The 26,015-nt window shown below is 47.7% G+C and overlaps 2 protein-coding genes across 5 annotated transcripts in view; one reads left to right on the plus strand and one right to left on the minus strand.

Annotated features, from left to right (window-relative positions):
* Positions 1 to 22,513, minus strand: part of cbfa2t3 (CBFA2/RUNX1 partner transcriptional co-repressor 3) — a 164,259-nt gene extending 141,746 nt beyond the window's left edge. For all 4 annotated transcript variants that reach the window (XM_067998229.1, XM_067998230.1, XM_067998231.1 and 1 more), the window contains exon 1: positions 22,346 to 22,513. The gene's annotated coding sequence lies outside the window, so the exon portion shown is untranslated. The remainder of the gene's footprint in view (positions 1 to 22,345) is intronic.
* On the plus strand, positions 10,367 to 11,557 carry LOC137333445 (uncharacterized PE-PGRS family protein PE_PGRS54-like). The gene has a single exon (XM_067997596.1). It carries the CDS (start codon positions 10,367 to 10,369, stop codon positions 11,555 to 11,557), a length of 1,191 nt encoding a protein of 396 aa, XP_067853697.1.
* Positions 22,514 to 26,015: the final 3,502 nt, after the last annotated feature.

A 26,015-nucleotide genomic window follows, 5' to 3' on the forward strand; every position in this document is an offset into this window, starting at 1 on the left:
GAATATTTTTTAAATGGTGAGAAACTATTAAATGTTGGTGTTGAGAGAGACTTGGGTGTCCTGGTACAAGAAACACAAAAAGTTAATATGCAGGTACAGCAAGCAATTAGGAAGGCAAAGGCCTTTATTGCAAGGGGGTTGGAGTACAAGAGTAAGGAAGTCTTGCTACAATTGTACAGGGCTTTGGTGAGGCCGCACTGCATACAGTTTTGGTCTCCTTATGTAAGGAAGGATATACTTGCCTTAGAAGCGGTGCAACGAAAGTTCACGAGATTAATTCCTGGGATGAGAGGGTTGTCCTAATAGGAGAGGTTGAATCGAATGGGCATCTGCTCTCTGGAGTTTAGAAGAATGAGAGAGGATCTCAGTGAAACATAAGATTCTGAGGGGGCTTGACAGGGTAGATGCTGAGAGGTTGTTTCCCGTGGCTGGAGAGTCTAGGACTCGAGGGCATAGTCGCAGGATAAGGGGTCGGCCATTTAAGACTGAGATGAGGAGGAATTTCTTCACTCAGAGGGTTGTGAATCTTTGGAATTCTCTACCCCAGAGGGCTGTGGATGCTGAGTCGTTGAGTATATTCAAGGCTGAGATCGATAGATTTTTGGACTCTAGGGGAAATCAAGGGATATGGGGATCGGGCAGGAAAGTGGAGTTGAGGTTGAAGATCAGCCATGATCTCATTGTATCGCGGAGCAGCCTCGAGGGGCTGTATGGCCTACTCCTGCTCCTATTTCTTCTGTTCTTATGTTAAAAAGGAGATCTACGCATGGAGGCAGAGGTGATGGCTGAGGTACTAAATGAGTACTTTGCATCTGTCTTTACCAAGCAAGAAGATGCTGCCAGTCTCAGTAAAGGAAGGTGTAGTTGAGGTACTGATTGGGCTAAAAATTGATGGAGGTGGTACTGGAAAGGCTAGCTGTTCTTAAAGTAGATAAGTCACCGGTCCGGATGGGATGCATCCTAAGTTGCTGAGGGAAGTAAGGGTGGAAATTGCAGAGGTACTGGCCATAATCTTCCAATCATCTTAGATACTGGGGTGGTGCCAGAAGACTGGAGAATTGCAAATGTGACACCCTTGTTTAAAAAAAGGTGTAAGATAAACTCAGCAACTACAGGCCAGTCAGTTTAACCTCAGTGGTGGAGAAACTTTTAGAAACAATAATCCGGGACAAAATTAACAGCCATTTGGACAAGAATGGATTAATTAAGGAAAGCCAGCACGGATTTGTTAAAGGCAAATCGTGTTTAACTAACTTGATTGAGTTTTTTCATGAGGTAACAGAGAGGGTTGATGAGAGCAATGGAATAAAAGGACCAGTGGCAGCATGGATACAAAATTGGCTAAGTGACAGGAAACAGGGAGTAGTGGTGAATGGTTGTTTTTCAGACTGGAGGGCGGTGTACAGTGGTGTTCCCCAGGGGTCAGTGCTGGGACCACTGCTTTTCTTGATATATATTAATGACTTGGACTTGGGTGTACAGGGCACAATTTCCAAATTTGCAGACGGCACAAAACTTGGAAGTGTAGTGAACAGTGAGGAGGATAGTGATAGACTTCAAGAGGAAATAGACAGGCTGGTGGAATGGGCAGACATGTGGCAGATGAAATTTAACGCAGAGAAGTGTGAAGTGGTACATTTTAGTCGGAAGAACGAGGAGAGGAATTATAAACTAAAGGGTACAATTCTAAAGGGGATGTAGAAACAGAGACACCTGGGGTTATATGTGCACAAATCATTGAAGATGGTAGGGCAGATTGAGAAAGTGGTTAAAAAGGCATACAGGATCCTCGGCTTTATAAACAGAGGCATAAAATACAAAAGTAAGGAAGTTACGATGAACCTTTATAAAACACTGGTTCGGCCAAAACTGGAGTATTGTGTACAGTTCTGGCACTGCACTTTGGGAATGATGTGAAGGCCTTAGAGAGGGTGCAGAAAAGATTTACTAGAATGGTTCCAGGGATGAAGGACTTCAGTCCAATAGACTGGAGAAACTTGGGCTGTTCTCCTTAGTAAACAATTTTACAACACCAAGTTATAGTCCAGCAATTTTATTTGAAATTCACAAGCTTTCAGAGGCTTCCTGCTTCCTCAGGTGAATGTTCTCCTTACAGCAGAGAAGGTTGAGAGGAGATTTGATAGAGGTATTCAAAATCATGAAGGGTCTCGACTGAGGGGAACGAGAGAAACTGTTCCCATTGGCAGAAAGGTCAAGAATCAGAAGGCACAGATTTAAGGTGATTGGCAAAAGAACCAAAGGTGACATGAGGAAAAGCATTTTTACACAGCGAGTGGTTATGATCTGGAATGCACTGCCCGAGGGGGTGGTGAAGGCAGACTCAATCATGGCTTTCAGAAGGGAATTGGACAAGTACTTGAAGGGAAAAAATTTGCAGGGCTATGGGGAAAGGGCAGGGGAGTGGGACTAGCTGGATTGTTCATGCAGAGAGATGGGCTGAATGGCCTCCTTCTGTACTGTAATCATTCTATGATCTGCACAGATAGATTAGGAGTAAAAGTTCTCAATTGGGGAAAGGCCAAATTTACTAAGCTGAGAAGACATTTAGCAAAAGTGGACTGGAAACAGCTACTTGAAGGTAAATTAGTGTTAGAGCAGTGGGAGGCATTCAAGGGAGAGATAGTGAGGATTCAGAACTAACTTGTTCCCACAAAGAAAAAGGGTGGGACTGCCAAATCTAGAGGCTCCTGCATGACAAGGAGCATACAGGGTAAGATCAGGCAAAAAAGGGAAGCTTACGTCAGATACCGAGTGCTCAATAGTGCAGAAAGCCGAGAGGAGTATAGAAAGTGCAGGGGTGAAATTAAAAAGGAAATTAGGAAAGCAAAGAGAGGGCATAAAAAAAGTACTGGCAAGTAAAATCAAGGAAATGTTTTAAAACATTTATAAAGATGTTTTATAAATACATAAAAAGCAAGAGAATAACTAAGGCAAGAGTAGGACCTATTAGAAACCAAAAAGGTAACGTATGTGTGGAGGTGGAAGATGTGGGTATGGTTCTTAATGAATACTTTGCGTCTGTCTTCACAAAGGAGAGGGACGATGCAGAGATTATAGTTAAGGAGGAGGAGTGTGAAATACTGGAAGGGATAAAAATAGTGAGAGAGGAAGTATTAAGTGGTTTACCATCTTTGAAAGTAGATAAATCACCAGGCCCGGATGAAATGTATCCGAGGCCGTTAAGAGAAGCAAGGAAGGAAAGAGCGGAGGCTCTGACCATCATTTTCCAATCCTCCCTGCCTACAGACATGGTGCTGGAGGATTGGAGGACTGCTAACGTTGTACAGAAAATAGGTGCAGAAGGCCATTCGGCCCTTCGAGCCTGCTCTGCCATTCAATATGATCACGGCTGATCCTCTATCTCAATACCATATTCCCGCTCTCTCCCCATACCCCTTGATGCCTTTTGTGACTAGAAATCCATCTAGCTCCTTCTTAAATGTATTCAGTGACTTGGCCTCCACAGCCTTCTGTGGTAGAGAATTCCACAGTTTCACCACCCTCTGAGTGAAGAAATTTCTCCTCATCTCGGTTCTAAAGGGCATACCCCGTATCCTGAGACTGTGACCCCTGGTTCTGGAACCCCCAGCCAGGGGAAACATCCTCCCTGCATCCAGTCTGTCCAGCCCTGTCAGAATTTTATATGTTTCAATGAGATCCCCTCTCATTCTTCTAAACTCGAGTAAATACAGGCCGAGTCGACCCAATCTCTCCTCATACGACAGTCCTGCCATCCCAGGAATCAGTCTGGTGAACCTTCGCTGCACTCCCTCCATGGCAAGTATATCCTTTCTTAGGTAAGGAGACCAAAACTGCACACAATACTCCAGGTGTGGTCTCACTAAGCCTCTGTATAATTGCAATAAGACATCCTTGCTCCTGTATTCAAATCCTCTTGCAATGAAGGCCAACATACCATTTGCCTTCCTAACTGCTTGCTGCACCTGCATGTTTGCTTCCAGTGACTGGTGTACAAGGACGCCCAGGTCCCTTTGTACATCAACATTTCCCAATCTATCACCATTTAAATAATACTCTGCCTTTCCTTCCGAAGTGGATAACTTCACATTTATCCACATTATACTGCATCTGACATGTATTTGCCCACTCACTCAACTTGTGTAAATCGCCTTGAAGCCTCTTTGCATCCTCCTCACAACTCACGATCCCACCTAGTTTTGTGTCGTTTAAAAAGGGAGAAAGGGATAGACCGAGTAATTATCGGCCAGTCTAATCTCGGTGATGGACAAATTATTGGAATCAATTCTGAGAGACAGCATAAATCGTCATTTAGAAAGGCACGGGTTAATCTAGGACAATCAGCATGGGTTTCTTAAGGGAAGGTCATGTCTGACTAACTTGATTGAACTTTTTGAGGAGGTAACAAGGAGAGTCGATGAGGATAATGCATTTGATGTTGTCTACATGGATTTTAGCAAGGCTTTTGATAAGGTCCCAAATGGCAGACTTGTGACAAAACAGTAAAAGTCCACGGGATCCAAGGGAGAGCGGCAAGTTGGATCTAAAATTGGCTCAGTGGCAGGAAGCAAAGGGTAATGGTTGACGGGTGTTTTTGTGACTGGAAGGCTGTTTCCAGTGGGGTCTTGCTGGGCTCAGTTCTCGGTCCCTTGCTTTTTGTGGTATATATTAATGATTTGGACTTAAATGTACGGGATATGATTAAGAAGTTTGCAGATGATACAAAAATTGGCCGTGTGGTTGATAGTGAGGAGGAAAGCTGTAGACTGCAGGAAGATATCAATGGACTGGTCAGGTGGGCAGAAAAGTGGCAAATGGAATTCAATCCAGAGAAGTGTGAGGTAATGAATTTGGGGAGGGCAAACAAGGCAAGGGAATACATAATAAATGGGAGGATACTGAGAGGTGTGGAGGAAGTGAGGGATCATGGATTGCATGTCCACAGATCCCTGAAGGTATCAGGACAGGTAGATAAAGTGGTTAAGAAAGCATACGGGATACTCTCCTTTATTAGCCATAGTATCTTAGAGCAGGGATGTTATGCTGGAACTGTATAAAACACCAGTTAGGCCACAGCTTGAGTACTGTGTACTGTTCTGGTCACCACATTACAGGAAAGATGTGATTGCACCAGAGAGGGTACAGAGGAGATTTATGAGGATGTTGCCAGGGCTGGAGAATTTTAGCTATGAGAAAGGATTGGATAGGCTGGGGTTGTTTTCTTTGGAACAAAGGAGGCTGAGGAGAGATTTAATTGAGGTGTATAAAATTATGAGGGGCCTAGATAGACTGGATAGGGAGGACCTATTTCCCTTAGCAGAGGGGTCAGTGACCAGGGGGCATAGATTTAAAGTAATTGGTAGAAGGATTAGAGGGGAGCTGAGGAGATTTTTTTTCACCCAGAGGGTGGTGGGAGTCTGGAACTCTCTGCCTGAAAGGGTGGTAGAGGAAGAAACCCTCAACTCATTTAAAAAATACTTGGATGTGCACCTGAAGTGCTGTAACCTACAGGGCTATGGACCAAGTGCTGGAAAGTGGGATTAAGCCGGGTAGCTCTTTTTTGGCCGGCACGGATGACCTCCTTCTGTGCCGTAACTTTCTATGATTCTAAAGGAGGACAAAGTGCCAGGGCTTGACATGATACACACAAGGATCCTGAAATTGGCAAAGAAATAGTCGAGGCCCTGGAACCCCTTCAGGGTTCTTCTGAGAGTGGATGTGAGCCAGAGGACCGAACAGCAGCCAGTGTAATAACCATTTTCAAAAAGGGAGACAGAGCTCACCTGGGTAATTACAGGTCAGTTAGTTTAACATCGGTAGTAGGGAATTCATTGGGATTTTTAATTAAAGATGAAATTACTAAATGTCTAAATGCAGAGAAAATAATTAGAAGCAGCCAACAAAGATTTACGAAAGGAAGATCGTGCATGACAAAGTTGATCGAGTTCTTTGAGGAGGTGACAGACAAGGCGGATGGGGAAATGGGGTGGATGTGTGGTGTACATGGACTTTCAGACAGTCTTTGACATGGTACCACACAAAGGACTATATGTTAAGGGGTATGGAATTGGGAGAAGGGCAGCAAATTGTGTTCAAAAGCTAGTTCAAAAGGGAGGAAAGAGAGAGTAGGCATTATAGTCAGTTTCTTAGAGTGTTTGGAGATGGGTAGCAGTGTCCCACATGGTTTTTGTAGAAAAGGCAGGAGAGGACTTGGGTTTCCATAGCACCTTTCACCTCAGGACGCCCCAAAGCGCATAACAGCCAGTGAAGAACATTTGAAATGTAGTCACTGTTGTAATGTAGGAAACGCAGCAGCCAATTTGCGCACAGCAAGGTCCCATAGACAGCAATGTGATAATAACCAGATAATCTGTTTTAGTGATGTTGGTTGAGGGATAAATATTGACCAGGACACTGGGGAGAACTCCCCTGCTCTTCTTGGAATAGTACATGTGGATCTTTTATGTCCACCTGAGGGCAGACCTGGCCTTGGTTTAACATCTCATCCGAAACAGTGCCGCACTGAAGTGTCAGCCTATTATGCAGATACTCACACCCGTACAGTACCGATATATAGTCTCACACTGATACAGCACCAATATTCACTTTGGTAGGAAGAAATGTAAAACAGAGTATTTCTTAAATGGTGAGAAACTATTAAATGTCGGTATTGAGAGAGACTCGAGTGTCCTCGTACAAGAAACGCAAAAAGTTAGCATACAAGCACAGCAAGCAATTAGGAAGGCAAATGGCATGTTGGCCTTTATTGCCTTTAAGGGGGTTGGAGTACAAGAGTAAGGAAGTCTTACTACAATTGCACAAGGCTTTGGTGAGACCACACCTGGAGTGCTGTGTATAGTTTTGGTCTCTTTACCTAAGGAAGGATACACTTGCCTTAGAGGGGGTGCAGTGAAGGTTCACTAGATTGATTCCTGGGATGAGAGAGTTGTCCTATGAGGACAGGTTGAGTAGAATGGGCCTATATTCTCTGGAGTTTAGAAGAATGAGAGGTGATCTCATTGAATCATAAAAAGATTCTGAGGGGGCTTGACAGGGTTGGTGCTGAGAGATTGTAGCCATGATGTGGAGATGCCGGTGATGGACTGGGGTGGACAAATGCAAGGAATCTTACAACACCAGGTTATAGTCCAACGGTTTTATTTGAAAATCACAAGCTTTCGGAGCTTACCTCCTTTGTCAGGTGAGTGAGTGAAAGGTTCTAAAATCGCATAGCATATATTAGGCTGGGAGACGATCACACCAATCAGAGGTGTCGTTGGTGTTCAGACAGGTTAGCCACGGAAAACATTACATCCCAGTATACTGAATACACAATGGGTCAGATTACAAAGCCAGAGAGAGAAAGAGACCCGAAAGGCAGAGAGAGAGAGAGAGAATGTCCAGTTGTATTAAAAACAGATAACTTTTTTTTCCTGCTGGTGGGGTTACGTGTAGCGTGACATGAACCCAAGATCCCGGTTGAGGCCGTCCTCATGGGTGCGGAACTTGGCTATCAATTTCTGCTCGACGATTTTGCGTTGTCGTGTGTCTCGAAGGCCGCCTTGGAGAACGCTGACCCGAAGATCGGTGGCTGAATGTCCTTGACTGTTAAAGTGTTCCCCGACTGGGAGGGAACCCTCCTGTCTGGCAATTGTTGCGCGGTGTCCGTTCATCCGTTGTCGCAGCGTCTGCATAGTCTCACCAATGTACCATGCTCCGGGGCATCCTTTCCTGCAACGTATGAGGTAGACAGCGTTGACTCGGCCAACGTTGTCTACCTCATACGTTGCAGGAAAGGATGCCCCGGAGCATGGTACATTGGCGAGACCATGCAGACGCTGCGACAACGGATGAACGGACACCGCGCAACAATCGCCAGACAGGAGGGTTCCCTCCCAGTCGGGGAACACTTCAGCAGTCAAGGACATTCAGCCACCGATCTTTGGGTAAGCGTTCTCCAAGGCGGCCTTCGAGACACACGACAACGCAAAATCGTCGAGCAGAAATTGATAGCCAAGTTCCGCACCCATGAGGACGGCCTCAACCGGGATCTTGGGTTCATGTCACGCTACACGTAACCCCACCAGCAGGAAAAAAAAGTTATCTGTTTTTAATACAACTGGACATTCTCTCTCTCTCTGCCTTTCGGGTCTCTTTCTCTCTCTGGCTTTGTAATCTGACCCATTGTGTATTCAGTATACTGGGATGTAATGTTTTCCGTGGCTAACCTGTCTGAACACCAACGACACCTCTGATTGGTGTGATCGTCTCCCAGCCTAATATATGCTATGCGATTTTAGAACCTTTCACTCACTCACCTGACAAAGGAGGTAAGCTCCGAAAGCTTGTGATTTTCAAATAAAACTGTTGGACTATAACCTGGTGTTGTAATATTCCTTACATTGGAGATTGTAGAACCAGGGGGCATAGGTGCAGGATAAGGGTCGGCCATTTAAGACTGAGATGAGGAGGAATTTCTTCACTCAGAGGGTTGAGAATCTTCAGAATTCTCTACCACGGAGGGCTGTAGATGATGAGTCATTTAATATATTCAAGGCTGAGATCGATAGATACATTTTTGGACTCTAGGGGAATCAAGGGATATGGGGATCAGGCAAGAAAGTGGAGTTGAGATCGAAGATCAGCCATGATCTTATTGAATGGCGGAGCAGGCTCGAGGGGCCGTCTGGCCTACTACTGCTCCTATTTCTTATGTTCTAAGGTACAGCCTCACGCCGGTGCAGCGCCGAGGTGCAGCCTCACGCCGGTGCAGCGCCGAGGTGCAGCCTCACGCCGGTGCAGCGCCGAGGTGCAGCCTCACGCCGGTGCAGCGCCGAGGTGCAGCCTCACGCCGGTGCAGCGCCGAGGTGCAGCCTCACGCCGGTGCAGCGCCCAGGTGCAGCCTCACGCCGGTGCAGCGCCCAGGTGCAGCCTCACGCCGGTGCAGCGCCCAGGTGCAGCCTCACGCCGGTGCAGTACACCAGAAGCAGCACTTGAGGGAGAGCGAATAGGAGAAAGAGCAAGATCTTTGTAAATGAACAAGTCATTCAGCTCAGTCCCACTTTTGAGGCTGTCTGCTGAATGGCTGATACTGGTGACCACCACAGGGGGGTGCTGCTCAGCACATCACAAGCCTTCCTGTTGCATGTTAACAAACCCCAGCCCTGGGGCTGAGATCTGTCAGCCACCTTTACAATACAACTGCACTCAGTGCTTTCCATAAATAAATATTAACAGACTCCAGCACCCTGTCCAATAAATATAATGAAGCTTGGTGAGGTACAGTGATTTAGGTCAACCAAAATTACACTAATAAACTAACTGTTCTATAGACTGCAGAGTGAAGTCAAGGTCACAGAACAGGATGAGGGCAGTCATCCCCTTAACATAAAGGATTACAACAGAAAGATTCAATGACGACAGACACACCTCCCCTGAAATGCACCTTAGTCAGTGTACAATAAGGGCTAGTTGTGGTCAATGCGGCACTGCAGTAGCTGCCTGTCCGATGCAAACATTATTCCAGTCTTGCTCTTGTATGTCAGAGTCAGGCTTCTGTCTTCCTTTAAGTTCATTCCTTAATGTGTCCTCTTATTGTCAAACAAACACTCCCATGACTCATAGCCACTTTAAGAGTGCATACAAACACTTGCTCCAAATAATCAGGGGCAGAAGAAAGATAGAGATATAGGGGGTTTCTGTGTGTCAACTGGGACAATATGCTAAGCTGCAGAGAGATCGAGGGGTTATAGTGGTTTAAATGGGACGGTGTGTTGAGAGATCAAGTGTTTTTTTTTAATTCGTTCATGGGATGTGGGCATCGCTGGCAAGGCCAGCATTTGTTGCCCATCCTTAATTGCCCTTGATGGGTTATGATGGGTTAATCTATGAAACCGTCAGAGCACAGCTTAACTGCAGTAATAAAGACAAATAAGGTACTGGGTTCCATTAGAAGAGGAATAGAGTGCAAATTGTTGCTGCATAAGATGCTAATCAGGCCCCATCTGGGCATTGTGGATAGTTGTGGTTACTCAAGGATTACAGAAGGATATTATTGCCCTTGGGGGGACAGAAGGAGCAAGGGAAGTTAGGCCAGGTTTCAGGGATTTAAGTTATGGATAAAGGTCAAGGAGGATGGGTTTGCTTTCATTGGAAAAGAGACTTTGAGGTGAAATAAAGTTTTCAAGGTTATGGAGGGAATTCACAAGTTGTTCCATTTGGTGATGGGCTTAATCCCAGGGGACACAAATTAAAAATGAGGAAGTTAGAAGGGAAGATGGGGAACGTTTTCAGCCGAAGACTCTGAAGCACAGTATAAACTGGGCCAAAAGACGATTGATTAGATGTGATTCGGGAGGAAGGTGGGATGGCGGGACACGGGGAGGAAGGTGGGATGGCGGGACACGGGGAGGAAGGTGGGATGGCGGGACACGGGGAGGAAGGTGGGATGGCCGGACACGGGGAGGAAGGTGGGATGGCCGGACACGGGGAGGAAGGTGGGATGGCCGGACACGGGGAGGAAGGTGGGATGGCCGGACACGGGGAGGAAGGTGGGATGGCCGGACACGGGGAGGAAGGTGGGATGGCCGGACACGGGGAGGAAGGTGGGATGGCCGGACACGGGGAGGAAGGTGGGATGGCCGGACACGGGGAGGAAGGTGGGATGGCCGGACACGGGGAGGAAGGTGGGATGGCCGGACACGGGGAGGAAGGTGGGATGGCCGGACACGGGGAGGAAGGTGGGATGGCCGGACACGGGGAGGAAGGTGGGATGGCCGGACACGGGGAGGAAGGTGGGATGGCCGGACACGGGGAGGAAGGTGGGATGGCCGGACACGGGGAGGAAGGTGGGATGGCCGGACACGGGGAGGAAGGTGGGATGGCCGGACACGGGGAGGAAGGTGGGATGGCCGGACACGGGGAGGAAGGTGGGATGGCCGGACACGGGGAGGAAGGTGGGATGGCCGGACACGGGGAGGAAGGTGGGATGGCCGGACACGGGGAGGAAGGTGGGATGGCCGGACACGGGGAGGAAGGTGGGATGGCCGGACACGGGGAGGAAGGTGGGATGGCCGGACACGGGGAGGAAGGTGGGATGGCCGGACACGGGGAGGAAGGTGGGATGGCCGGACACGGGGAGGAAGGTGGGATGGCCGGACACGGGGAGGAAGGTGGGATGGCCGGACACGGGGAGGAAGGTGGGATGGCCGGACACGGGGAGGAAGGTGGGATGGCCGGACACGGGGAGGAAGGTGGGATGGCCGGACACGGGGAGGAAGGTGGGATGGCCGGACACGGGGAGGAAGGTGGGATGGCCGGACACGGGGAGGAAGGTGGGATGGCCGGACACGGGGAGGAAGGTGGGATGGCCGGACACGGGGAGGAAGGTGGGATGGCCGGACACGGGGAGGAAGGTGGGATGGCCGGACACGGGGAGGAAGGTGGGATGGCGGGACACGGGGAGGAAGGTGGGATGGCGGGACACGGGGAGGAAGGTGGGATGGCGGGACACGGGGAGGAAGGTGGGATGGCCGGACACGAGGAGGAAGGTGGTTAGGTGGGATTGGGGGATACGGTGAGAAGGTGGGTAGATGGGATTAAGGGATATGGTGAGACGGTGCGATTGGGGGATACGGTAAGAAGGTGGTTCGGTGGGATTGGGGGGATACGGTGAGGAGCAAAAAGAGATGAGCTTGTTGGTGCCTATCGTCATTTCCCATTTCTAAAAATCCTGTTGTTCTTAGAAGACATTCAGCCCTCCGTGGAGATGGTCTAAAACACAGTCTCTGCCCCGATGCATATACACCGTTGCGCACTGATCCCTCCGTTAGCCCCACAGCACAAATGACATATCCCTGCTCCCACAAGGATTGCCAAATCTCCAGAGACCGTTTAGATTACACAGGTTCACCTCGTAAATTTCATCTGAACACATAATAAACCATTCAGCCCATCAAATCTGTTTCTTCTTGCATAATACTCAATATCCTGAAGGAGACGAAAACCCACAGGGCAAAATGCCAACAGGATTTTCCCTGGCCCTGTATTGACAGTCATAGATCACAGTCCAACATCACAATCAACATTATTAAACCCTGACCAGTTACATCCCACTAACGGCACTCTCAAGGTTCCAGCCTCACAAACATCGAGTGCCATCACATTTAATAAGCTGCCTACAAGAACAGACTGGGCAGGTGTAAAGAGGCTCAACTCAGCTCTTCACTTTGAAGAATTTTTTTTAATAAAGAGTGCACCTTACCTGTTCACCAGGGAAGAATTACAGTTTGCAATCTGTGCTGAGGCTGTTTAATTTTGCACCCATGCCCTCAGAGTGCGACCCCTGCTTACATTACATTATCCACTCCTCTCAGCACTTAAGATCTGTATCATGTTCTTCTCAATCTTCTTTTTTCCAAAGACAAGCTCAGTATCCAGTCCAAACTTAAAGCACAAGGTATATCTTTGCCACCTTTGCACTTCAGTGCTCTTTTGAAGGTAGGGTGTCCAAAGATGCTCCCAATATGTCACTGTGGCCCCAACACTGATCTAAACAAGATTAAAATAATCTGTACCAATATTATTCAAATGCCTTTGCAAAACCTAAGCAGCTCACATTGACTAGATACTGTCAGCCAATCCTCAATAATCACACCCACCCACATCCTTTTCCTGCTTCGATACTGGATACCCATTTATTGTGCAAACGCTTGATGCACCCAACAGCATTTATTTACATTTTTCCATTTTAAAATCTATCTGCCAATCCTTAGCCTCTATTCCTCAGTAATCATGTTTTGGCCATCGATGTCCACCTGCATGCTGTCAGTGTACACCACTGAACTGACCAGCAGAACACACAGCTCCATTGACTGACGTCCACCCAGCAGTGTAGCAAACACTGAAACCAGCAGGAATATTACACTTTCAAAGAGCTGGATGAACCCATCACCCCTCCACAGCAGCGCACCCATCACTTTCTGAGTGCAGGTGAACACAGTGCTTTGACCAATGTCACTGTAGTCTCCTTCGCATAGCCAGGAATATTAATGGCTGTTCTCTCCTCACTGCTCAACACAGCACTGGAAATGACAAACACTATCATTATCGTCCTGGATGCCCTAAGCCCCTCATGCACTGACCTTCAGATACTGCAGGATACACAGCCTTTCTCTCGACCCGGCCTTCTCTTAAATCCCCTTCCTCCTATGCACTCACATCTCATGTTCCTTCTGTAAAAGGCAGGCACAGGGATAGACATCTGGCCAATAACTGTAACCATTGCTTGGTTCAATTGTAATTGTGACTTAGGAATATAGGAATATAGGAACAGGAGTAGGCCTTTCAGCCCCTCGTGCCTGCTCCGCCATTTGATAAGATCTGTGATCTAACTCCATATACTTGCCTTTGGCCCATATCCCTTAATACCTTTGGTTGCCAAAAAGCTATCTATCTCAGATTTAAATTTAGCAATTGAGCTAGTATCAATTGCCGTTTGCGGAAGAGAGTTCCAAACGTCTACCGCCCTTTGTGTCTAGAAATGTTTTCTAATCTCACTCCTGAAAGGTCTGGCTCTAATTTTTAGACTGTGCCCCCTACTCCTAGAATCCCCAACCAGCGGAAATAGTTTCTCTCTATCCACCCTAACCGTTCCCCTTAATATCTTATAATCTTCGATCAGATCACCCCTTAACCTTCGAAACTCCAGAGAATACAACCCCAATTTGTGTAATCTCTCCTCGTAACTTAACCCTTGAAGTCCGGGTATCATTCCAGTAAACCTACGCTGCACTCCCTCCAAGGCCAATATGTCCTTCTGAAGGTGCGGTGCCCAGAACTGCTCACAGTACTCCGGGTGCGGTCTAACCAGGGTTTTGTATAGCTGCAGCATAACTTCTGCCCCCTTGTACTCTAGATATAAAGGCCAGCATTCCATTAGCCTTCTTGATTATTTTCTGCACCTGTTCATGACACTTCAATGATCTATGTACCAGAACCCCCAAGTCCCTTTGGACATCCACTGTTTTTAACTTTTTACCATTTAGAAAGTACCCTGTTCTATCCTTTTTTGATCCAAAGTGGATGACCTCACATTTGTCTACATTGAATTCCACTTGCCACAGTTTTGCCCATTCACCTAATCTATCAATATCCCTTTGTGATTTTATGTTTTCATCTACACTGCTTACAATGCCACCAATCTTTGTGTCATCGGCAAACTTAGATATGAGACTTTCTATGCCTTCATCTAAGTCGTTAATAAATATTGTGAATAATTGAGGCCCCAAGACAGATCCCCGCGGGACTCCACTAGTCACATCCTGCCAATGTGAGTACCTACCCATTATCCCTACTCTCTGTCACCTTTCGCTCAGCCAACTTCCTAACCAAGTCCGTACTTTTCCCTCGATTCCATGGGCTTCTATCTTAGCTAACAGTCTCTTATGTGGGACCTTATCAAATGCCTTCTGGAAGTCCATATAAATAACATCCATTGACATTCCCCTGTCCACTACTTTAGTCACCTCTTCAAAAAATTCAATCAGGTTTGTCAGGCACGACCTACCTTTCACAAATCCATGCTGGCTCTCTCTGATTAACTGAAAATTTTCGAGGTGTTCAGTCACCCTATCCTTAATTATAGACTCCAGCATTTTCCCCACAACAGATGTTAGGCTAACTGGTCTATAATTCCCTGGTTTCCCTCCCTCTCCTTTCTTAAAAACATGTGCAATTTTCCAATCCAGAGGGACAGTTCCTGAATCTAGAGAACTTTGAAAGATTATAGTTAGGGCATCTGCAATGTGCTCACCTACTTCCTGTAAAACCCTGGGATGGAAACCATCTGGTCCTGGGGATTTATCACTCTTTAGTGCTATTATTTTCTTCATTACTGTTGTTTTACTTATGTTAATTTTATTGAGTCCCTGTTCCCGATTCAATATTAGTTTTCTTGGGATTTCCGGCATGCTATCCTCTTTTTCGACTGTAAATACTGACGCAAAGTAATTGTTCAACATGTCCGCCATTTCCCCATTGTCAATGACAATATCCCCACTTTCAGTTTTTAAGGGGCCAACACTACTCCTGACCACCCTCTTTTTCCTAATTTAACTATAAAAGTTCTTCGTATTGGTTTTGATATCCCTTGCAAGTTTCTTTTCATACTCTCTTTTTGTAGCTCTTACTATCTGTTTTGTGACCCTTTGTTGATCTTTGTATCTTTCCCATTCACCAGGATCTGTGCCATTTTTTGCCTTTTTCTTATACTGTCCCTTACCTCTTCAGTTGTCCATGGCTTTTTTTTTGGCAAGTAGAGTTCTTGCCCCTCAGGGGTATAAACTGATTCTGTATCACGTTAAATGTTTCTTTAAACATTTCCCACTGATCATCAGTCGTTTTACCCATTAACAGATTTGCCCAGTTTACTGCAGTGAAAAGAGTTTAAAACAATAGAAAATGGTAGAGTGCCCAGTTGACACAAGCGCTCCCCAAGAATTGGCCTTATTAGCATCGTGTTAAAGCCCACAATAGACAACATGGAGTTAGCATTGTGAGGGGCCAGGTCCACAGTGCAGGACACCATCAAGGTTCAAAAGAGGAGACAAGATAAATCAAGATGGAGTCATTGAACTGTGCCAAATTCAGTTTTAAACACTGATGGATTATCGGAAGGGCAGACAGTTGGAGGGTCCTGAAAAGGAATGAGTTAGAGTAGATGACGGTGTGAGAAGTCTTGATGTCAACACATTGAGGATGTGGAGATGCCGGTGATGGACTGGGGTGGACAAATGGAAGGAATCTTACAACACCAGGTTATAGTCCAACAATTTTATTTTAAAATCACAAGCTTTCGGAGATTATCCCCTTCGTCAGGTGAATGAGTGAAAGGTTCTCAAATCGCATATCTTATATTAGGCTGGGACACCATCACACCAATCAAAAGGTGTCGTTGGTGTTCAGACCGGTTAGCCATGGAGAACAGTACGTCCCAGTGCACTGAATATACATTGTGTCAAATTACACAGACAGAGAGAAAGAGACCCAAATGGCAGAGAGAGAGAGAATATTATAAAAGAGAGAGAGAATATTAAAAACAGATAACTTTATTTTCCCCTTGCTGGTGGGGTTACGTGTAGCGTGACATGAACCCAAGATCCCGGTTGAAGCCGTCCTCATGGGTACGGAACTTGGCTATCAATTTATGGTACACTGGCGAGACCATGCAGACACTGCGACAACGGATGAACGGACACCGCGCAACAATCGCCAGACAGGAGGGTTTCCTCCCAGTCGGGGAACACTTTAGCAGTCAAGGACATTCAGCCACCGATCTTCGGGTAAGCTTTCTCCAAGGCGGCCTTCGAGACACACGACAACGCAAAATCGTCGAGCAGAAATTGATCGCCAAGTTCCGCACCCATGAGGACGGCCTCAACCGGGATCTTGGGTTCATGTCACGCTACACGTAACCCCACCAGCAAGGGGAAAATAAAGTTATCTGTTTTTAATATTCTCTCTCTCTCTGCCATTTGGGTCTCTTTCTGTCTGTCTGTGTAATTTGACACAATGTATATTCAGTGTACTGGGACGTACTGTTCTCCGTGGCTAACCTGTCTGAACACCAACGACACCTTTTGATTGGTGTGATGGTGTCCCAGCCTAATATAAGATATGCGATTTGAGAACCTTTCACTCATTCACCTGACGAAGGGGATAATCTCCGAAAGCTTGTGATTTTAAAATAAAATTGTTGGACTATAACCTGGTGTTGTAAGATTCCTTACATTTTAACACATTGAGGATGCAGCGAGGAGGGACGTCTAGGAACGAGGTCTTGAATGGTGCATCTGCAGCTCTGGAGGAGCGAGTGAAGAAAGTTCAGAGGAGCACAGACCACATCATTAAAGATGGATACCATTAAAGTATGCTTACTGCCGAAGGTTATGATAAATTCATCATCTACTTAATGTCCGAAAAGTCCAAAATCCTTTGGTGGGATTTCATTCCAATTACATTTTTAGTGCTCTTCGTTCTGACTGGGAAGTGGGTATATTCCTCATTGGAATATCTCTACTGTATATCCCATACAATGCTCCTCAGAGGGGTATCCATATTGTATATTCCATACAATGGCCCTCACTGGGATAAGTGTGGTGTATATACCATACAATGGCCCTCACTGGGACATGTGTAGTGTATATATCATACAATGGCCCTCACTGGGATATGTGTACTATATATACCGTTTAATGCCCCTCACTGGGATATGTGTACTGTAGACACCATACAGTGGCCCTCACAGGGATATGTGTACCGCATATACCATGCAATGCCTCTCACTGGGATATGTGCACTGTATATATCATACAATGCCCCTTACCGCGATACGTGGACTGTATATCCCATACAATGGCCCTCACTGGAATGTGTGTACTGTATATCCCATACAATGTGCCTCATTGGGATGCGTGCACTGTATATACCATACAATGGCCCTCAATGGGATATGTGTACTGCATATAGCATACAATGCCCCTCACTGGGATATGTGTACTGTATGTCCCATACAATGCCCTTCACTGGGATGTGTGTACTGTATGTCCCATACAATGCCCTTCACTGGGATGTGTGTACTGTATGTCCCATACAATGCCCTTCACTGGGATGTGTGTACTGTATGTCCCATACAATGCCCTTCACTGGGATGTGTGTACTGTATGTCCCATACAATGCCCTTCACTGGGATGTGTGTACTGTATGTCCCATGCAATGCCCTTCACTGGGATGTGTGTACTGTATGTCCCATACAATGCCCTTCACTGGGATGTGTGTACTGTATGTCCCATGCAATGCCCTTCACTGGGATGTGTGTACTGTATGTCCCATACAATGCCCTTCACTGGGATGTGTGTACTGTATGTCCCATACAATGGCCCTCACTGGGATATGTGTAGTGTATATACCATACAATGGCCCTCACTGGGATATGTGTAGTGTATATACCATACAATGGCCCTCACTGGGATATGTGTACTTTATATACCATTTAATGCCCCTCACTGGGATATGTGTAGTGTATATACCATACAATGGCCCTCACTGGGATATGTGTGGTGTACATACCATAGGCAATGGCCTCTACTGGTTATCTAACTCTATATCCCCTACAGTCCTCCTTATGGAGGGTACCCAGAGGGGCATCTATATTAACTGCTTGGAGAGCTCTATCCAAGTATCCCATAGCTGTCTTGTTTGCAGTGATGCTGATGGCATTGCAAAATGAAAGAAAAAGGCTTTTTGTGGTAACATGGTAGGTGCATTTTAAAATGCAGAAATGCATTTGCCTTGTCCCTACACAAAGCTGTCAGAGCAATCCTTCCCTTCCCCTATATTCATTAAAAATAATCTGCTCTCCTGAGCGCATCGAACCCATTTGAGTACGGACACAAGGGCATACGGTACAGTTCCTTAGGTGTGATTCCATTGGCACTGGCTACAGTTACATGGGCATGGTCAGTGGGCACAGGACATAATTACCTGGGCATGGTCAGTGGGTGAGAGAGATAGTGCCATGGGCAGTGGGTGCAAGGCACAGTTCTATGGACATGGTCAGTGAACACAGGGTCCTGTTCCGTGGGGGCAGTCAGCCTTCAATACCTCGGCCAAATGATCAGTCTTCATGTGTGAGCCTTAATGTAAGTAATGTATTAACTGGACAAATCAAATTGGGCAGGGCAGCCTTGAGGAAGAGTTTATTGAGTGTATTAGGGATGGATTTCTTGAGCAGTATGTAACTGAACCTACAAGAGGGCAAGCAACCTTGGACCTGGTCCTGTGTAATGAGCCAGGATTAATTAATAATGTCCCAGTTAAGGATCCCCTTGGAATGAGTGACCATAACATGGTTACATTCCATATCCAATTAGAGGGTGAGAAGGTTGATTCTCAAACAAGCGTACTGAGCTTGAATAAAGGAGACTATGATGGTATGAGAGCAGAATTGATTAAAGTGGACTGGGAAAATAGATTAAAGGGTAAGACGGTACATGAGCAGTGGTGTTCATTCAAGGAGTTATTTTACAACTTTCAAAAAATATATATTCCACTGAGGAAAAAAGGGTGTAAAAGAAATGACAGCCATCTGTGGCTAAGTAAAGAAATTAAGGACAGTATCCAACTAAAAACAAGGACATATCAGGTAGCCAAACTTAGTAGGAGGATAGAAGATTGGGAAGTCTTCAAAAGACAGCAAAAAGTAACTAAAGCATTGATTAAGAAAGGGAAGATAGATTATGAAAATAAATGAGCAAAAAATATAAAAACAGATAGCAAGAGTTTCTATAGTTATATAAAAAGAAAAAGGGTGGCTAAGGCAAACTTAGGTCGCTTAAAGGATGAGACCGGGAAATTAATGGTGGGAAACATGGAAATGGCAAAAATGCTGAACAAATATTTTGTTTCAGTCTTTACGGTAGAGGACACTAAGAATATCCCAACACTGGACAAACAGGGGGCTCTGGGGGGGGGGGGGGGGGGAGGAGCTAAATATGATTAAAATCACTAAGGAATTGGTACTCAGTAAAATAATGGGACTCAAGGCGGATAAATCCCCTGGACCTGATGGCTTACATCCTAGGGTCTTGAGGGAAGTGGCAGTAGGGATGGTGGATGCTTTGGTAATAATTTTCCAAAATTCTCTGGTCTCGACAAAGGTCCCAGCAGATTGGAAAACTGCTAATGTAACACCCTTATTTAAAAAGGGTAGTAGGCAGAAGGCTGGAAATTATAGACCAGTTAGCCTAACATCTGTGGTGGGTAAAATTTTGGAATCTATTATTAAGGAGACAGTAGCGGAACATTTGGATAAACATAATTTAATAGGACAAAGTCAGCATGGCTTTACGAAGGGGAAGTCATGTCTGACAAATTTGCTTGAGTTCTTTGAGGACATAATGTACAGGGTGGATAAAGGGGAACCAGTGGACGTAGTGTATTTAGACTTCCAAAAGACATTCGACAAGGTGCCACATAAAAGATTATTGCTCAAGATAAAGAATCACTGGATTGGGGATAATATTCTGGCATGGGTGGAGGACTGGTTATCTAACAGGAAGCAGAGAGTTGGGATAAATGGTTCATTCTCGGACTGGCAACCAGTAGCCAGTGGTGTTCCGCAGGGGTCGGTGCTGGGTCCCCAACTCTTTACAATCTATATTAACGATTTGCAGGAGGGGACCGAGTGTAACGTATCAAAGTTTGCAGATGATACAAAGATGGGGATAGAGACAGGCTGGGTGAGTGGGCGGAGATTTGGCAGATGCAATACAATATTGGAAAATGTGAGGTTATGCACTTTGGCAGGAAAAATCAGAGAGCAAGTTATTATCTTAATGGCAAGAAACTAGAAAGTACTGCAGTACAAAGGGATCTGGGGGTCCTAGTGCAAGAAGATCAAAAAGTTAGTATGCAGGTGTAGCAGGTGATCAAGAAGGCCAACGGAATGTTGGCTTTTATTGCTAGAGGGTTAGAATATAAAAACAGGGAGGTATTGCTGCAGTTATATAAGGTATTGGTGAGACCGCACCTGGAATACTGCATACAGTTTTGGTCTCCATACTTAAGAAAAGACATACTTGCTCTCGAGGCAGTACAAAGAAGGTTCACTCGGTTAATCCCGGGGATGAGGGGGCGGACATATGAGGAGAGGTTGAGTCGATTGGGACTCTACTCATTGGAGTTCAGAAGAATGAGAGGCGATCTTATTGAAACATATAAGATTGTGAAGCGGCTTGATCGGGTGGATGCGGTAAGGATGTTCCCAAGGATGGGTGAAACTAGAGCTAGGGTGCATAATCTTAGAATAAGGGGCTGCTCTTTCAAAACTGAGATGAGGAGAAACTTCTTCACTCAGAGGGTAGTAGGTCTGTGGAATTTGCTGCCCCAGGAAGCTGTGGAAGCTACATCATGAAATAAATTTAAAACAGAAATAGACAGTTTCCTCGAAGTAAAGGGAATTAGGGATTACGAGGAGCGGGCAGGAAATTGGACATGAATTTAGATTTGAGGTTAGGATCAGATCAGCCATGATCTTATTGAATGGCGGAGCAGGCTCGAGGGGCCGATTGGCCTACTCCTGCTCCTATTTCTTATGTTCTTATGAGCAGGGTATTTGACCTAAGAGGCATCACAATCCTGTCCTCAGCGTGTGCATGTTCCAGAAGTCGTCGCTGGATAGTAATCAGGAGCAAGAACGCTGGCTAATTTTCCTGCTCCCTAATCCAAGGAACAGAAGCCAAATCCAGCACCTCCGGCTAAGATCACCAGTTAATCAGTGTAACATTCGGGGGGTGGGTGGGTGAAAAGCAGATCATTGATCTTTGGAGTTTTCTGAAGTCTCTCTTTGGGCAGGTGAACCAACCTGGCCACATCGAGGTGGACGGGGGCAGAGTCCCAGTGTGACAGGAACGGCTAAAATTCAACATCAGCTGACATCTGTCATCAACCACTCACTGTCTCTCTGGAGAGTTTAACCCCTTCAGTCCAGAATAACCATCTATCGATTTGATAAGCAGAAAGGTGCCTGTTACCATCTAAAACCTGAGGAAAGCAGTCTGTGTTAGTCAAGGATCCTGACTGTTATAACACAAGATCCTGGACTGCCTCCGTTCACTCAGACTTTCTTGTATTTGTGCTGGGTTGGATTTTGCTGCCAGCTCCTCCACTGCAAGAAGATTGTGTCTCTCTGGGCACGATGGAGATGATGTGTTCTGGTCAATCCTGCTTAGCTTTTTAAAAAAATTCTACACATAATTAATCACAATGCTTTCCCAGTGAACCCCCCGACAGCACTGCACTTCAAACCTGGACTGGTGACACTCTAAACAACATGCAGAAAAAGAACCACTGTAACCGGCACACTGACAGAGTGGGGACCGGCTCACACCGACAGGGCTCACACCAACAGGGCTCAGCTCACACCAACAGAGCTCACACCGGCTCGGCTCACACCGGCTCGGCTCACACCGACAGGGCTCACACCAACAGGGCTCAGCTCACACCAACAGAGCTCACACCGGCTCGGCTCACACCGACAGGGCTCACACCGGCTCGGCTCACACCGACAGAGCTCACACCGGCTCGGCTCACACCGACAGGGCTCAGCTCACACCGCACACCCGCCGAGGGGGTACAGTTGCTACTAAGAGATTACGGACTTCACACTGACAGGAGGCCGGGGGGGAAACCGCACGGTGACAGGGAGCATCTGACCCCCGGCCCCGCTCCCCTGACCCCCGGCCCCGCTCCCCTGACCCCCGGCCCCGCTCCCCCGGCCGGCACTCACCGATCCCTCAGGCGTTGCCTCCCGCTCCGAGCTGCCGGTGCCTCATTGTCCCCGGTGGCAGATGCCGAGTATCCGGAGGGCCCGAGCCCGCGGTCCGCAGGAAGCTGCCGGGACCCCGCCGCCCGCACAGCCGCCTCTCGCGCCGGACGGACGGCCGCAGACAGGCGGGAACCGCACGGCGCGAGCAGCCCGGCCAATGAGAGCCCGGCCCGCCGCTCGGCCAATGAGAGCCCGGCCCGCCGCTCGGCCAATGGGAGCCCGGCCCGCCGCTCGGCCAATGGGAGCCCGGCCCGCCGCTCGGCCAATGGGAGCCCGGCCCGCCGCTCGGCCAATGGGAACCCGGCCCGCCGCTCGGCCAATCGGAGCTCACCCTCCAGCCCCTGCAGCTCGGCCAATGGGAGCCCGAGTGCCAGCCCGTCTTATTAATTATTCATTATTATTCATGAGCTCGCCCCGGGGGGCGGGGCCTGGCGCCGCAAAGCGGGACAGAGAAATAGTCCGTCCCGGCCCGGGACAGGGGGATAGGGTCAGTCCCGGGACAGGGGGACAGGGTCAGTCCCGGGACAGGGGGACAGGGTCAGTCCCGGGACAGGGGGACAGGGTCAGCCCGGGACAGGGGGACAGGGTCAGTCCCGGGACAGGGGGACAGGGTCAGTCCCGGGACAGGGGGACAGGGTCAGTCCGGGATAGGGGGACAGGGTCAGTCCCGGGACAGGGGGACAGGGTCAGTCCGGGACAGGGGGACAGGGTTAGTCCCGGGACAGGGGGACAGGGGGACAGGGTCAGTCCCGGGACAGGGGGACAGGGTCAGTCCCGGGACAGGGGGACAGGGTCAGTCCCGGGACAGGGGGACAGGGTCAGTCCCGGGACAGGGGGACAGGGTCAGTCCCGGGACAGGGGGACAGGGTCAGTCCCGGGACGGGGGGACAGGGGGACAGGGTCAGTCCCGGGACAGGGGGACAGGGTCAGTCCCGGGACAGGGGGATGCGGTCAGTCCAAGACTTGGGATGAGAGGGTTGTCCTATGAGGTGAGGTTGAATAGAATGGGCCGATACTCTCTGGAGTTTAGAAGAATGAGAGGCGATCTCATTGAAACAGATAAGATTCTGAGGGGGCTTGACAGGGTAGATGCAGAGAGATTGTTTCCCCTGGCTGGAGAGTCTAGAACTAGGGGGGCATAGTCTCAGGATAAGGGGTCGGCCATTTAAGACTGAGATGAGGAGGAATTTCTTCACTCAGAGGGTTGTGAATCTTTGGAATTCTCTACCCCAGAGAACTGTGGATGCTGAGTTATTGAATTTGTTCAAGGCTGAGATAGATGGATTTTTGGACTCTAAGGGAATCAAGGGATATGGGGATCGAGCAGGAAAGTGGAGTTGAGGTCGAAGATCAGCCATGATCTGATTGAATGGTGGAGCAGGCTCGAGGGGCCGAATGGCCGACTCCTGCTCCTATTTCTTATGTTCTAATGCTGCTTTCCATAGGGGTGGATCATTTACATAATTTTAATAAGCTCCCCCGTGTGGTTTTTCCATATTTAGCTGTGAGTCACATGGGAGGGGCTGAATCATATTTTAACGGGAGGCAGCAGCATTTTTTCCCACGGCTGACTTCCTGGACAGTGTGGCTGGAGGAGGTGCCAGGAATGGCCCCCATTAGTGGGGAGAGTCTGGGGGTTTAATTTCGAGGAGGTGGCAATTTTGCGGGGGGGGGGCCGGGGGGGAAAGGACAAATGCTCCAATCAGAGCTGGAGTACAGCAAGTGTGGCAGGAGTTGGCCAATTGTGTGAACACTGGTTCCTCCTCATCGCTCATGGGACCAAATGAGAAAAGAGTTCTCTGGACTGTGGAGACTAATTGCTGCCCAGTCCAAGAAAGGGGCTGGCCGGACCATGGATGGACCACACTCTGTGTCGCATCTACAAACCAACTCTCATTCCTTAAACCTCCAAAATCTCCACAAATGATCCTACAGCTTGGTGGCAGTCAAAGGGATCGAGTCTCCCTCACTCACAGTTTGGCTATGTTTTCTCATCAATCCATTGTCTGGCTCCTGGAAGTCCTCGCAAACTCTCAGCTCAAACTTCACACCAGCTGGATTAAAGGCTGATTATTAGCGTGTCCCTCCTGTTAACTCCGAATGCAAAAAGGGGTCTCGTACTTCTCATTTTAAGGGAGAAGGCTACGCCCCCTCTCCCTCACTCCCCGTACCCTTTAATATCCCACCCAGTCTAATCCCACTCTCCCCTCACTCCCCGTACCCTTTAATATCCCACCCAGTCTAATCCCACTCTCCCCCTCACTCCCCGTACCCTTTAATATCCCACCCAGTCTAATCCCACTCTCCCCCTCACTCCCCGTACCCTTTAATATCCCACCCAGTCTAATCCCACTCTCCCCCTCACTCCCCGTACCCTTTAATATCCCACCCAGTCTAATCTCACTCTCCCCCTCACTCCCCGTCCCCTTTAATATCCCACCCAGTCTAATCCCACTCTCTCCCTCACTCCCCGTACCCTTTAATATCCCACCCAGTCTAATCCCACTCTCTCCCTCACTCCCCGTACCCTTTAATATCCCACCCAGTCTAATCCCACTCTCCCCTCACTCCCCATACCCTTTAATATCCCACCCAGTCTAATCCCACTCTCCCCCTCACTCCCCGTACCCTTTAATATCCCACCCAGTCTAATCCCACTCTCCCCCTCACTCCCCGTACCCTTTAATATCCCACCCAGTCTAATCCCACTCTCCCCCTCACTCCCCGTACCCTTTAATATCCCACCCAGTCTAATCCCACTCTCCCCCTCACTCCCCGTACCCTTTAATATCCCACCCAGTCTAATCTCACTCTCCCCCTCACTCCCCGTCCCCTTTAATATCCCACCCAGTCTAATCCCACTCTCCCCTCACTCCCCGTACCCTTTAATATCCCACCCAGTCTAATCCCACTCTCTCCCTCACTCCCCGTACCCTTTAATATCCCACCCAGTCTAATCCCACTCTCTCCCTCACTCCCCGTACCCTTTAATATCCCACCCAGTCTAATCCCACACTCTTGCTCACTTGAGAGGTTATTTTATGCCGTCAATCGATAGGTGTCACAGTCGAGCTTGCTCCTGTCTTCACAATTATAAACTCTCCAGCAGGAGTGACCGGTGACAGAGTGAGTTACAGCCCAGGGGCTGATCTCAGTTGGTTTAGGGCCGAGCGATGCTGGTACCTCACTCCTTAAAGTGAGATTGCGAGTCCTGTTCACACTCGCTCTGCCCCCGATCCTGACTCATTGCTCAATTTGCTGTGTGGATCTGATGGAGTTAAACCTGGAGCTCCAGCTCCAGAGTTTGATGCTGGAAACACTTCATTCCCTAACGCCAGACTTCAATACAAGTGTGCAGCCCATCAATCATTGAGGCAGAGTGCTGAGTTCATTACACATTCAAATCAGAGTGCCTGAGCTCATCACATATTCAAATCAGAGTGCCTGAGCTCATTACATATTCAAATCAGAGTGCCTGAGCTTATTACATATTAAAATCAGAGTGCCTGAGCTCATTACATATTCAAATCAGAGTGCCTGAGCTCATTACATATTCAAATCAGAGTGCCTGAGCTTATTACATATTAAAATCAGAGTGCCTGAGCTCATTACATATTCAAATCAGAGTGCC

Source organism: Heptranchias perlo, chromosome 16 (genome assembly GCF_035084215.1).
Source record: "Heptranchias perlo isolate sHepPer1 chromosome 16, sHepPer1.hap1, whole genome shotgun sequence".
Taxonomy (NCBI): domain Eukaryota; kingdom Metazoa; phylum Chordata; class Chondrichthyes; order Hexanchiformes; family Hexanchidae; genus Heptranchias; species Heptranchias perlo.

What these genes read in the sequence shown, in the direction of transcription:
- LOC137333445 (XM_067997596.1), top strand. Translation starts at nt 10,367, where the DNA reads ATGGCGGGACACGGGGAGGAAGGTGGGATGGCGGGACACGGGGAGGAA.